At 37.2% G+C, this 14,942-nt stretch overlaps 1 protein-coding gene across 47 annotated transcripts in view; it reads left to right on the plus strand.

Moving 5' to 3' along the window:
• The window catches only part of CEP170 (centrosomal protein 170), a 126,455-nt gene that overhangs the window by 22,818 nt on the left and 88,695 nt on the right, over window positions 1-14,942 (plus strand). For 46 of the 47 annotated variants that reach the window (XM_043568263.1, XM_043568269.1, XM_043568273.1 and 43 more), the window contains exon 2: window positions 11,955-12,100. In XM_043568263.1, the coding sequence (XP_043424198.1) occupies window positions 11,996-12,100 (105 nt within the window). In that variant the 5' untranslated portion in view covers window positions 11,955-11,995. Of the gene's footprint in view, window positions 1-3,587; window positions 3,599-8,417; window positions 8,422-11,954; window positions 12,101-14,942 lie in introns of those variants that run through there. The other variant, XM_043568250.1, reaches the window with a different exon arrangement.

Genomic DNA, 14,942 nt, shown 5'->3' on the forward strand with positions numbered 1-14,942 from the left:
CCCAGGTACCCCTTGTTTCCAATTTTAGGGGTGCAGGTTTCAGTCGTTCATTATTGAGTCTGATGTTAGCCCTGGGATTTTCATACTTGGCCTTTATCATGCTCCTTTTTTCCCCTAGTTTGAGTGTTTTTTTTTTTAATCAGAAAAGTTTTGAATTTTGTCAAATGCTTCTTTGTGCATCAATTGAGATGATCATGTGAGGTTTTTTCCCCTTATCCTACTAATATGGTCTATCACATTGATGGGTTTTCCTATGTTGAGCCATCCTTTTAATTCAGGAACAACTTCCACATTGCTGTGGTGTGTAGTCCTTTTAACATGCTACTGAATTGAGTTTGGTAGTGTTTTGTTAAAGAATATTGTATCAATATAAGATAGTCTGTAATTCTCGTAATTTTTATATTTATCTTTGGTATCAGGTAATGCTGATTTCATAGAATGAATTAGGACATCTTCCCTCCTTTTCAGTGTTTTGGAAGAGTTTGAAAAGGATTGGTGTTAATTCCATTTTAAATGTTAGGTAGAATTCACCAGTGAAGACATCTGGTCCTTGACTTTTTTGTTGGAATGTTTTAATTACTGATTCATTCTCCTTACAATAAATCTATTCCATTTTTCTGTGTCTTCATGACTCAATCTGGTTTGGTGGTATGTTTCCAAGAATTTGTCCATTTTGTTTAGGTTATCCAGGTTTTTTTTTAGCTTACAGTGCTTTATAATATTCTCTTACAGTCCTTTTTTGTTTCTCTAAAATCAGTAATGTCACCATTTTTACTTCTCATTTTAGTGATTTGAGTCTTCTCTCTAGCCAGACTTTTCATTTGTTGCTCTTTCAAAGAAACAGCTTTTGTTCTTACTGACTTTTCTGTTGTTCTTTATACTATTATTTATCTTTATTTTTCATTATTTTCTTCCTTCAGCTAGCTTGTGTTTAGTTTGCTCTTTTCTCATTCCTTAAGGTATTAAGAATAACAGGTTATTAACAGTTTAACAGGTTATTAGTTGGAGATATTTCTTTTTTAATGTATGCATTCACAGCTGCAAATTTCCCTCTTAGCACTGCTTTTGCTCTGTCTAGTTAAGTTTTAATATGTTGTGTTGTCTTTTTTTTTTTTTCTTATGTTTATTTATTTTTGAAGAGGAAAGAGACAGAGTGTGAGGTGGGGAGGGCCAGAGAAAGAGGGACACACAGAATGTGAAGTAGACTCCAGGCTCTGAGCTGTCATCACTGAGCCTGATGCAGGCCTCAGGGCTCGAACTCACGAACCAGGAGATCATGACCTGAGCCGAAGTCAGACGCTTAACTGACCGAGCCACCCAGGAACTCCTGTTGTGTTTTTGTCTTTACTTGTCTCAGTGTGTTTTTCCATTCTCTCATGATTACTCCTTTTACCCGTTGTCTAAGAGTGTGTTGTTTAATTTCTACCTATTGAGAATATTCCTGTTTTCCTTCTGTTACTGATTTTAATTTCCTTCCATTGTGATTGGAAAAGTTGTTTTGCAAGATTTCATTCTTTTAAAATATGTTTAAGTTTTGCTTTAGACCTAACATAATGGACTCTCCTGGAGAGTGTGCTTTGTGCACTTGAAAGGGATGTGATTCTGCTGTGATTGAATTGAGCATTGCATGTATGTCTGTTAGGTCAAATTGGTTGATGGTCTTGTCAAGTCTTCTCTTCATTGAGCTTCTATCTACTTGTTTTTGTTTTATTGATGAAAGTGGGGTATTGAAGTTTCTGACTATTATTGTTCAGCTGTCTGTTTTTTTTCTTTTAATTCTGTTTATTTTTGCTTCATATCTTTTGGAGCTCTGTTGTTAAGTGCATATATGTTTACATTTATATGTCTTGCTTTATTTAAGTTCTTGTAATTATGTAATGTCCTCCTTTGTCTCTTGTAATCTTTTTTGTTTTAAAGTGTATTTTTTTTCTGATGCTAATATAGCCACTTACACGTTTGGGAGGGGATTACGAATTGCATGGAATATCTTTTTTCATCCATTTAAACTTTTTGTGTCCTCGTATGTACAGAACCTTGTGTGGACATTATATAGACAGATCCTGTTATTTAGCTGATCTTTTTCTTCCTTTTAATAGGAGAATTTAGTACATTTACTTTTTTTAAGTAGACTTCATGACCAGCATGGAGCCCAGTGTGGGGCTTGAACTCATGACCCTGAGATAAAGACCTGAGCTGAAATAAAGAGTTGGACACTCAACCAACTGAGCCACCCACACACCCCAGAACATTTACATTTTATGTGATTTCTGAAGGATTTACCTCATCACTCACCTGATTATTTTTTGTATTCTCTATGTTTTGTATTCTCTATTTTTGTTGTTTCTCAATTTCACCACCCTGCCTGCTTTTTGTATTTAGTTGATTTTTTGCTAACGTGCCATTTTGATTCCCTTCTTTCCTTTCCTATATGTTTATTTACTTATTTTCTTAGTGGTTACCTTGAGGATTACAAACAGTACCTTAAATTTGTAATAACCTAATATCAATGATACCACCTTAATCTCAAGAGTATACCACACTTTGCTTCTATACATTTCCATCTCTCCTCTTTTATTTTATAATTGTAACAGATTAAATTTTTATATATTGTATTCCTATTGACATAGCTTTATAATTATTGTTTTATGTATCTGTTAAATCATATTGGAAAAAGAGAAAAGTTACAAATCATATCAAAAGTATGGTCATCCTGGATTTATACTTACTTGTGTAGTTATTTTACCTGTGTTACTGCTGATTTTTCTTAGGGTTTCTAGCTCCTGTCTAATGTCTTTTTGTTTTAGCCTGTAAGTCTCTCTTTTGCATTTTTTGTAGGCCAGTCTACTAGTAATGAACTCCATCAGCTTTTTTTTTTAACTGGAAATATCTTAATTGTGATTTCATTCTTAAAAGATAGTTTTACCAGATACAGAATTCTTTGTTGACGGTCTTTTCCCTCCATACTTTACAAATAACACCATCCCACTGCTTTCTCGCCTCCGCGGCTTATGAGAAATCAGCTCTTAATCTTATTATGGATTCATTGTACATGACAAGTGTCTTTTTTTTTTTGATGTTTTCAAAATTGTCTTTTTCTTTCAGTTTTGACAGTTTGGGTATAATATAACTGAGTGTGGACCTGTGTGAGTTTATCCTGCTTGGAGTTTGTTGAGCTTCTTGGATGTGTAGTTCTATATCTTTCCTCAGGCTTAGGAAGTTTTTTGCTCCTATTTCTTCCCCTTTTTTGGGACTCCTTTTCTGGGACTCCTGCAATGTATATGTTGGTATATTTGATGATACCCTACAGATCCTTCAGGCTCTGTTTATGTTATTACTTCATTTTTTCCTTTCTAATTCTCACACTGGGTACTTCAAATTGTCTCATTTTCAGATTTGCTGATCGTATTTCTTCTTTCTGCTCAAATCTGTCAAACTTCTCTAGTGACTTTTTTCATTTTCTGTCATTTGTCTGTTATGCTCTTGGTTTTCTCATAGGTCATTTTAAGATTTCCCTTAGTTCTTTGTTATGTTATACATTTGAGACTGTTGATTTAATATCTTTGACTAATAATTAGAACATCCAGGCTTCTCAGGGGTGGTTTCTGTCCATTTTTAACCCCCGGCAAGTGAGCTTTCCTGTTGCTGCTCTGTATGTATAATTTGAAAACTGAACTGGACAGTTGAAGTATTATATTGTGGTAAATGTGGCAATTTACTTATCACACTCCTTTGAGATTGCTGAATCTTTTTTGTTGAGGGCTGAAGCCAACTGTTACTTTTCCAAACTTTTGTGTATTCCTTGTTGTGTGTGGTCACTAAAGTTATGTTCTGTCATCTCTGTGGTCATCCAGTGACCTGATAAGGATTTCCTGAAATACCTGGCTCCCAAAAGGGGAAAGAAAACGAAGCAACATGCACACACTGGCTATTTCCTTGAAAGATGCTTCAGCTCATAAGAGTTGAAGCAGCAGTGATGGCCAGCACAAAGGCTAAGTGATAAAAAGCAGCAATCAGCAACCAGAGCGCACAATCCAGTGTTTGGATGACAAAGTCTTTATTATGTATCCTGGTTCCGGTGAGCCACACCAGAAATGCAAGAGGCTGTCCACAGGTGACTTCTTGCAGCTTTTGGAATGGGAAATGGGATGGCACCTGCTACCATGCGAAATACTGAAGTTTAGCAGCCTCTTCAAGCTAGACATCAGAGCCCCAAAAGAGTTACTTCAGATGGTTCTTAGGAGTTCAATAGTTGTTTAGGTGGAGGGATGGATTCGTGGAGCTTCCTATTCCTCCATTTTTTGTGGTATTCCTAAGTAGCTTTTATAGAATTTCTTACCAAGGTAGAAGTGCTATGCTTAACCAAGGAGACGAATACATAGAAACTGCAGATTGAACAGTGAAACCACCTAAACCATTTTGTTTACTTCCTACAAAATCAGCAGGGTGTTTACTGTTTACAGTGTGTTTATTGGGGAATATTGCAGGATTCTTCTATTGGAATCTGAACTGTTCCACAGAGGAAAATAGTAAACTAATGATGTTGGCTCCCCATCCCCCTCCAAAAAGTGAGATTGCATTTTCTTCCATTGTATGATTTTCCAGTTGTTGGGGTCTTTGTTACAATAAGCTAAGAGCTTTACCTATAATTTTTAGTTCTGTAATATATAGCAGCCTTATGTTTCATTATACAAATAAATATTATCATCAAGAAAAGAGTAAATTGGGAATAAAGAGACAACTAAAACAAAAACCTCATTGGTATATTAATTCAAAAACTATTCAAGTGAGTGCATTAGACTGTGAATGTACTTACTAAAAGATACTGTATTTTAGTGAATTATACTCAGTGTGCATTATACTCATTGGTGAAACAAGTCAGCCCACATTTCTCAGTGGCTTCAAACAACAATCATTTTTATTTTTTGCTCACGTACTGTTGTTCAGCTGGAGATTGGATGATATATGAGCGCCTGACTTCAGGTTGTACATGAGGCCCATGTCTGTTCCACATGTTTCTCATTCATTTTGAACCAATAGGCCAGCCAGGGCATGTTGGTTTTTTAGTGATTGCAGAGATTCAGGAGAGCAAGCCAACTGACCAAGCACATTTGAGCCTCTACTTGCCTCAGATCTACTAACCATCCTATTGGCCCAAACAAGTCATGAGTCAGAACCCAGAATTATGCTGTGGGAAATTATACCCACCTCTCAGTGGAAGAATTGCAGAGTCACAGGACAAAGGTTATAGTTTGTGGTAGAATTTGTGTAAGAGGGCCTGGGGCTCCAGTCTTCAAAAAAGTCAGTGATCGGGGTGCCTGGATGGTTCAGTCAGTTCAATTAAGCATCCAACTTTGGCTCAGGTCATGATCTCCTACTTTATGAGCTCAAGACCCGTGTCAGGCTCTGCTGACAGCTCGGAGCCTGGAGCCTGCTTCGGAATCTGTCTCCCACTCTCTCTGCCCTTCCCCTGCTGTACTCTGTCCTCCTCTCTCTCTCACAAAAATAAACAAACATAAAAACTTTTTTTAAAAAAGTCAGCAATCCTCTATACTATTCAGACTTTTGATCCCAATGAAAACTATTCATGCTTTGAGAAAGTGTTGTAAGAATTTTAATCATTGATCTATTAAATTTACTTACCTAAAATTGAAATATGTCTGAAATAAAGACTATAGCATTTTTAATTTTATGAGTAAGCCATAAGCCACATTATGTTGTCCTAATTTTTATTCTAAAATATTCCTTTAAGGGAATACTTTTAGGATGTTGACGTAGAATATACTCCATAAATGTGGATTGGTTGGTTGATATTGTTCCAGTCATAAGTTATGACTTTAGGGTATTATTTGGCAGAAAAGATTAAGAGGAGAGGGAGAAAAGGAAATGAACATTACTTAAGTGCCTCTCATATGCCAAGTGTTACCAGATACTATTTCTGTGTCTCATTTTCTCTTTAGATATTGTCACTTTGGTTTTTTTCCATTGTCTGAAGTTCAGAAAGATTTGTTGTTACTTTTTTTTTTTTTGTCATTTTGGGTTTTTTTTTTTTTTTTGAGTCACCTAGAAAACATGAGGGACCAGGGTTTTACCTCAAAAAGTCTACTCCATCAATGAAACAGAGTAGAGAACCCAGAAATGGACCCACAAACGTATGGCCAACTAATCTTTGACAAAGCAGGAAAGAATATCCAATGGAATAAAGACAGTCTCTTCAGCAAGTGGTGCTGGGAAAATTGGACAGCGACATGCAGAAGAATGAACCTGGACCACTTTCTTACACCATACACAAAAATAAACTCAAAATGGATGAAAGACCTCAATGTAAGACAGGAAGCCATCAAAATCCTCAAGGAGAAAGCAGACAAAAGCCTCTTTGATCTTGCCTGTAGCAACTTCTTACTCAACACGTCTCCAGAGGCAAGGGAAACAAAAGCAAAAATGAACTACTAGGACCTCATCAAAATAAAAAGCTTCTGCACAGCAAAGGAAACAATCAGCAAAACTAAAAGGCAGCCAATGGAATTGGAGAAGATATTTGCAAATGACATATCAGATAAAGGGTTAGTGTCCAAAATCTATAAAGAACTTATCAAACTCAACACCCAAAAAACAAATAATCCAGTGAAGAAATGGGCGAAAGACATGAATAGACACTTCTCCAAGGAGGACATTGAGGTGGCCACCCGACACATGAAATAATGCTCCACAGCACTCATCATCAGGGAAATACAAATCAAAACAACAATGAGATACCACCTTACACCTGTCAGAATAGCTAACATTAACAATTCAGACAATGACAGATGTTGGCGAGGATGCGGAGAAAGAGGAGCTCTTTTGCATTGTTGGTGGCAATGCAAGCTGGTGCAGCCACTCTGGAAAACAGTATGGAGGTTCCTCAAAAAACTAAAAAATACAACTACCCTAAGACCCAGCAATTGCACTACTAGGTATTTATCCAAGGGATACAGGTGTGCTGTTTCGAAGGGACACATGCACCCACATGTTTATAGCAGCACTATCAACAATAGCCCATGTATGGAAAGAGCTCAGATGTCCATCATGGATGAATGGATAAAGAAAATGTGGTATATATATACAATGGAGTATTACTCGGCAATCAAAAAGAATGAAATCTTGCCATTTGCAACTACGTGGATGGAACTGGAGGGTATTATGCTAAGTGAAATTAGTCAGAGAAAGATAAAAATCATATGACTTCACTCATATGAGGACTTTAAGAGACAAAAACAGATGAACGTAAGGGCAGGGAAACAAAAATAATATAAAAACAGGGAGGGGGACAAAACAGAAGAGACTTATAAGTATGGAGAACACACTGAGGGTTGCTGGAGGGGTTGTGGGAGAGAGAATGGGCTAAATGGGTAAAGGGCATTAAGGAATCTACTCCTGAAATCATTGTTTCACTATATGCTAACTAATTTGGATGCAAATTAAAAAAAAAAAAAAGTCTACTCCAAAACACATGTTTTCTTGGCTCATCCAGAAACTCTACAGAGAAACGTAACTGCTGTCACATCTGGTCAAGACCTTGAACCTATTGTCAAACCCAAAGTCTTCTTTGCCCCCTCCCTTTTGAGGAATCTGAGCTGAAACCTATTTCTTGGTCATTGAGGAAGCTGTCAACCAGGTTTCAGTTTTATCCATGTGTTAAGTGTCAGTATTACTCTGTGAGTAGTAAAAGATCATTGGAATTGAAGGGCCACTGAGAAAGCTGTGTTATTGAAGGAGAGAGCCCTGTATAAAAATTGAAAGGCCCAGTAGCTCTTTGTAATATCTCATTCCCACCTATTGTTGAGAAGCTAGAAGAAGACTCAAGGCCATTGTGCCACTGCCAATGGATAAATACCCCTTATCTTGAGGATTATGTTTATTTTTGTTTTTCAGAAAGTATGTATTCTTTTAGGTACCTTTCAAGTGTCATTGAAAGTCAAAACAGAATATATTAAAAGCCATTATTTTTATTTTATGTAGTTATGTACAGTTGATCCTTGGACAATGCACAGACTAGGAGTGCCAACCCCTGCACAGCCAAGTCCATGTATAACTTTTTTTTTTTTTTAGAGCTTCTTTATTTATTTTGAGAGAGAGTGGGGGAGGGGCAGAGAGAGAGAGAGAAAGAATCCCCAGCGGGCTCCACGTTGTTAGCACAGAGCCCTACCTGAGACTGCAACTCACAAACCTTGAGATCATAACCTGAGCTGAAATCAAGAGTTGGATTCTTAACCGACTGAGCCATCCAGGCACCCCAGAAGTCCATTTACAACTTTTGACTCCCTCCAAATGTAGCTATTAATAGCCTATTGTTGACCAGAAGCCTTATCAATAAGATAAATTATTAGTATATATATTTTCATGTCACAGGTATCATATATTCTTACAATCAAGTAAGCTAGAGGGGTGCCCGGCTGGCTCAGTTGGTAGAACATGTGACTGTTGATCTCAGAGTTGTGAGACTGAGTCTCATGTTGGGTGTACAGATTACTTAAAAAAAAAAAAAGCTAGATAAAATAATATTAAGAAAATCATAAGGAAGAGAAAATATGCTTACAGTACTGTATTTATCAAAAAATTCACGTATGAGTGGATCCATTCAGTTCAATCTCATGTTTTTCAAGGGTCAACTGTAATTATTGTTGTATGTTTGTATTGTAGGATTATGTATTATGTATTTGTATATTATGTAATTGTGTTTGATATTATCTAAATACCTAAAACAGTGTTTTTGTAGCATATGAATAATGCTTATGTAAAACTTTGATTTTGAAAATGTTATATTTATTGTTCCCGTTGCCCATGTTTGGCTCTGGTGTGTGTGCCACTTATATGCTGTATTTAGATTGGAGGGGTTTTCTTGGGTAAAATTTTTTTGATTCTCTGTTGACTTGGCCAGGAAGTACACATGCAGTGCTAAATGCCCATTTGTCAGAGAGTAGACGGATGAAAAACCAACCACATCTCCAACATGGAGTTAAGTGGATGGAAGATTAAAAATCCACATAAATTGACCATATCAAGGGATAAGCTGAAAGTGGAGTAAGACTTGATTGTTTCAGCTTTACAGAAGGCTCTTTGCCTGTTTTGGTGAAACCCATTGTTTTGTGTATATGTTGATAAATTTATAATATATGGGATGTTTACCTTCACATAAAGTTTTACATTTTATAGGATTTTGTTTTAATGTATCGATATATTTCTTATTGCAGAATGTTTCATGTCACTGTAGTTTGCTTCTAATTAAATTGTAACAATATGCCATTTCATGGAAAAAATATTTGCAAGTAGTAGTTTCATAAAAAATGGTTGAGTAGATACTATTATTATCACCGTTTTACAGAAGAGGAAACTAAGGGACTTGAGATAAATAACTTGCCCAAGGTCAAGTGTTGGAACCAAGAGTCAGATTCTTTATCTGTTAGTCTGACTCCAAGATTTAGGTTCTAAATGACATCACCATGTTCTCTAGGATAGTAGTTCTCAAAGCTCAATCCACAGGCCTCTGGGAGTTCCTGAAACCATTTCAAAGGTCACGAGGTCAAAGCTATTTTAAAAATAATATCAAACATAATTTGTCTTTTATATTGTATTGACATTTGAGTTGCTAGTATAAAAAGAGTGGTGGGTAAAGCTGCTGGCTTCTAGCAGAGATCTAGGTATTAGCACCAAATTATACTAATAGTAATTTACCGCCATGCACGTGCAGTTAAGGGAGGAGAAAAAACCAGTTTCACTTAAGAATGCCCTTGATAGGGGCACCTGGGTGGCTCAGTCAGTTAAGCAGCTGACTTCAGCTCAGGTCATGATCTCATGGTCTGTGAGTTCGAGCCCTGTATTGGGCTCTGTGCTGACAGCTCAGAGCCTGGAGCCTGCTTCGGATCCTGTGTCTCCCTTTCTCTCTGCCCCTCCCCTGCTTGCACTCTGTCTCTCTCTGTCTCTCAAAAATAATAAACATTAAAAAAAATTTGTTTTAAATGTCCTTGATAAAGTGGTAAAAATGGAAGTCACATCTTTTTAATATTCTGCAGAAGTAATTGGAAGCACACGTAAAACACTTACATTGAATTCCAAAGTACCATGGTTGTCTCAAGGAAAAGCATTTGTGCCGTTGTTTGAGTTGTGAACTGCACTACAGGCTTGTTTCATGGACCACCTTGTTACTTGAAACAACGACTGACAGATGAATGGTTTTGTACACTTGAGTGTTTGGCAAACAAAGTAAGCCTGTCACCTCAAAGAAAAGAACTGGTAGTAGTTTTTTGCCAATAAGATTTGAGCTTTCAAGAGAAAATTAGAATTTTAGAAACCTTGGTTCTGCCACCATGAGCCTCACAGCTACCCAGTACTTGACTTTTCTGAGAAGGTGAGATGGGTGATAAAGTTAGCAGATGTGATGTTTTAATAATAAAGTGAACATGTTAACTTTTGGGAGACTGTGTAACTCAGGGACAGTGTTCCCAAGATCCCTTCCGAGCTGAAGATGGGTATTTACATCACACACTATAAAAGTGTTAAGATTTCATATTACAAATAAATTTCAAGAAACTACCATTATTGAAGTTTTGATATTAGTATCAAAATAACACTACAGTTATTTGAGAAGACTATTAAGGGGCGCCTGGGTGACGCAGTCGGTTAAGCGTCCGACTTCAGCCAGGTCACGATCTCGCGGTCCGGGAGTTCGAGCCCCGCGTCGGGCTCTGGGCTGATGGCTCAGAGCCTGGAGCCTGTTTCCGATTCTGTGTCTCCCTCTCTCTCTGCCCCTCCCCCGTTCATGCTCTGTCTCTCTCTGTCCCAAAAATAAATAAACGTTGAAAAAAAAATTAAAAAAAAAAAAAAAAGAAGACTATTAAATTACATTTCTCTTTTCTAACTATCTGAATGAAGGCAGGCCTTTAAATATTTCAAGTTGAACAGTGTACTGACAACAGATTCAATGCAGAGCAAATGCAAAAATCTATTATGCTAGACATTAAAAAGTTTTTTTTTAATGAAAAAGATTTTTCATTAAAATGTTAGTTTATTATAAATGAATTAATAAATCTTAGTTGCTTAGTTTTCATTGTTTTTATATGGTAAATATTAATATATATAACCCACATAAACAAAATGCTCTTTGGGTTTTTTTTTTAAGAGAACAAAAGCCTAAGAATTGGTGCTGTAGAAAAATGTACTAAGAAAGTGCATGTGAACATGTGAAGAGAGAAATTGAAATTGCATCTTTCTGAAAGTTCTTTTGGTGGTTACACTTAGTTGACTAAGAAGCAATTTCTTTAGTTTTTATTGTTCTTAATTAGATCTCAGATGTATTCAAATGAACTTAGTCTTTCTCAAGTCATAAGTTAGACATTTAAGTGTATAATACTCCTAGTGTTTACTAAGGTTAACGTGATAATAATGTGATTGTTTACTTGAGGATTAGACCTTTATTATAAGCTGTGCTCAGAGCCTTTCAGGAGTATGATAAATGTTTATTACTTGACTACTTAATTGCATAATGTCTTTTAAAAAAATTTATTTTAATGTTTGTTTAATTTTGAGAGACAAAGTGCGCACGTGCAGGCATGCATGAGTGGGGGAGGGGCAGAGAGCAAGGGAGACACAGAATCTGAAGCAGGCTCTGGGCTGGGCTCCGAGAGCCCAATGGAGCGCTCGAACACACAAACCCATGATTGAGTTCAGACATTCAACTGACTGAGCCACCCAGGCACCCTTTGTCTGCCTTCTTAATTGAACTCTTCGCGGAGTCTGTGGACTTACTTTACTAACGAGAATTTGGTAGATGTGCCATGTCTGAGGGCCTCTGGATGGTCTGTTTACTTACAGTAGGAGCAGATGAAGAACCAAGTTCTATTCTTAGGCCTGCTTGAAGGGTTTGGTGAATCGATACCAAAGCTAAATATCTGAATGTATGTTTTTCTTGAATATCTCTGCAGGATGACGTAGCTTTGCCGAAGACTTAGAAGCTAAGCAGAAAATGAGCTTAACATCTTGGTTTTTGGTGAGCAGTGGAGGCACTCGCCACAGGCTGCCACGAGAAATGATTTTTGTTGGAAGAGATGACTGTGAGCTCATGTTGCAGGTAATTGCATCAAACTTTTGTGCCCCCACTCAAAACCCGGGACTGGTGTAAAATGTGTCCACTCAGAACCTGGGACTGGTATAAAATGTGTCCACTCAGAACCTGGAACTGTGTATAAAATGTGTCCACTCAGAACCTGGGACTGGTATAAAATGTTTTTCTGTTCCATTGGAGAACAACACTACATGGATTTGAACTTTCTGACCCTTCCTCTTTTAGCTCCACCTATCAGTTTAATTCATTTTTTCCCTCTTGAATCGTCTAAAAATAAGTTGTAAGTCTTGGGGAATGTATTTTCAAAAGTGAGAGCTCAGAGTAGAGTTTATTCTTAAGTAAGAAGTTTCACATTATATACTTCAAAAATAAGACTTGTAAATAATTCATAAAATTAGCATAGCATGAAGTAAAACTGAATTTTAATCACAGATGTTTCAACAACACTGAAAGTAGTTTCTCTGTTTCTTTTAGAGATGTTCATTGAGATACCTTTCAGTAGTTTGAGCATAATTAAAGATTGTTGGTATTTACTGCATTATGTATAAAGGAGTTACTTTTAAAACATACTTTGAAGATATCTTTGAGTAAAGTAATTAGCAAAAGAATTGATCTCCAGAGTTTTGAGAATTTGGTTATTTTAATAAGTCCCGGTACTTTTTTTTTTTTTTTAACAATTTATTTATTTTTGAGAGACAGAGAGAGACAGAGCACAAGTAGGGGAGGGGCAGAAAGAGGGAGACACAGAATCTGAAGCAGGCTGAACTGTCAGCACAGAGCCCGACACAGGGCTCAAACCCACAAACTGCAAGACTGTGACCTGAGCTGAAGTCGGAGGCTTAACCGACTGAGCCACCCAGGCGCCCCTGGTACTTTTGAATAAAGTCTTGGTACTTTTGAATAAAGTCTTATCCCCTTATTCTTCCTCCTTTTTTTTTTTTTGTTTTTTTTTTTGTTTTTTTTGTTTTTTTTTTTTTGTTTGTTTTGTTAAAAGCCTTAAGCAAATACTTAGAATAGAAATGTTTATTCTGTTAGCCCATTGGTTCTTAACTGGGGCAATCCTGTCTTCCCCTGCCCAAAGGACATTTGACAATATCTAGAGACATTTTGATTGTTACAAGTGATGGGAGGTTGGAGGTGGTTGCTATTGACATTTAGTAGGTAGAGACCAAGAAGCCAAGTGTGCTGCTAAGCATCCTACAATGTACAGCATACTTTCCCCACTCCCCCCACCCCAACACACACTGCAAGGAAGTATGTGGCCCCAAATGTCTGCAGTGCTGAGATTGAGAAACCCTGCATTTTCCCTAGAAAAATCAAACTTGCATGTGTTTGTAAACATGTTTATTTTAAAATTAGGGAACTTACTTTATAGTTTGAAGCAATAAAAGTAAAGCCACCATACAGCTATGTTAGTTTGGTATATAAATACAGTATGTAAGTATAGCATATGAGTAAGTTGCATATATAACGACACCTCAAACAAATTCACTGCGAGAAATAGAATAATACAGAGATCTGCTTCTCAGTGAGATGGAGTGTTGAGAGTGGCAACTGAGAAAAAGGCAGTGATGATTCTGTTTGGATAAAGGCCTCCTGGAACTGGGCCATATCTTAGGTTCAAATAGGGGGAGCTCATTTATCAGAGAATGGAAGTGGTGCCTTCTGTGTGGCATCTCTATCAACCAGCCAAGAAATGTGGGAATGGTTGTTCTGGAGCTTCCTACATTGAGATAAGGAATATGAAGAGACGTGACTGACAAGGTCATAGTCTTCCTGGACTATGTATAACAAATTGAAGTTGTCTGACAGTAAGTGAGGTGGGCAGAGAAAGCTGTGAGTCCAAGGAGACCAAGGTGGGTTCCAGTTCACAGGACACAGTATCAGAGTGGAAAGAGTTACACAGAGAAGGAACTTTGCAGAGGTAATCTCTGAGTATGAGGTTGAGTCCTGATCAACTTCGGTACTGGTTAGTTTAGTGAGGAAACTAACCAAAGGCAGTGGGGAAAAAACACTCAAAAGGATTAGAGTTAACAGTGTGGGACACTAATAGGGTCAGGAATGGCGCCTGTCTTAACAGCCAGACTGGAAAACCTTATGAGTCACACACGGGGCATTGATCTCTACCCCCTCAGTAGTGGGGAGTCGTTTACCATAGATCTAGCCTCATCTAAATCTTAAAAACAGTACCCAAAAGGGTCACACTCTTTTCAAGTAATTTAACTGTGTCCCATAACAAAGTTCAAGAATATGTATAGGAACACAGAAATATTTAACACCCTCAGAGGGCAACATCTATGGTGTCTGGCATGCAATAAAAAATCACCAGTCTTGTAAAGAAGCAGGGAAGTGTGGCCTGTTATAAAGACTGATGATAAAAGATGTTTTGTTTCTGAAGAGTTTGGCTAAGTTTAGCAAAGTCTGACAAAATAAAAAAAAAAAAAGTGGTAAAACGGTAAAATCTTGAAGAAGATTTCAAAACTTATTATAAAGCTAGCGTCGCTGGCTTTTATAAAGGTAGACATATAGACAAGTGGAATAGAATAGAGAGTCCAGAAATAAACCCTTATATATCTGTAGCTGTTGTGGTTTGAGTTGTGTCCCCTCAAAAAGGTATATTAAAGTCCTAAATTTCCATACCTATGAATGTGACCTTATTTGGAAATAGAGTCTTTGGGGATATAACCAAGTTAAGATAAAGTCATTAGGGTAGACTCTAATCCAGTATGACCTCGTATCCTTATAAGGGAAGGAAAAGACAGACACAAAAGGAAAATAGCTATGTAAAGATAGAAACAGAGATTAGAGTTATGCTACCAGAATCCAAGGAACACCTGAGTCTACCAGA

Source organism: Prionailurus bengalensis, chromosome E4 (assembly GCF_016509475.1).
Source record: "Prionailurus bengalensis isolate Pbe53 chromosome E4, Fcat_Pben_1.1_paternal_pri, whole genome shotgun sequence".
Lineage (NCBI taxonomy): Eukaryota > Metazoa > Chordata > Mammalia > Carnivora > Felidae > Prionailurus > Prionailurus bengalensis.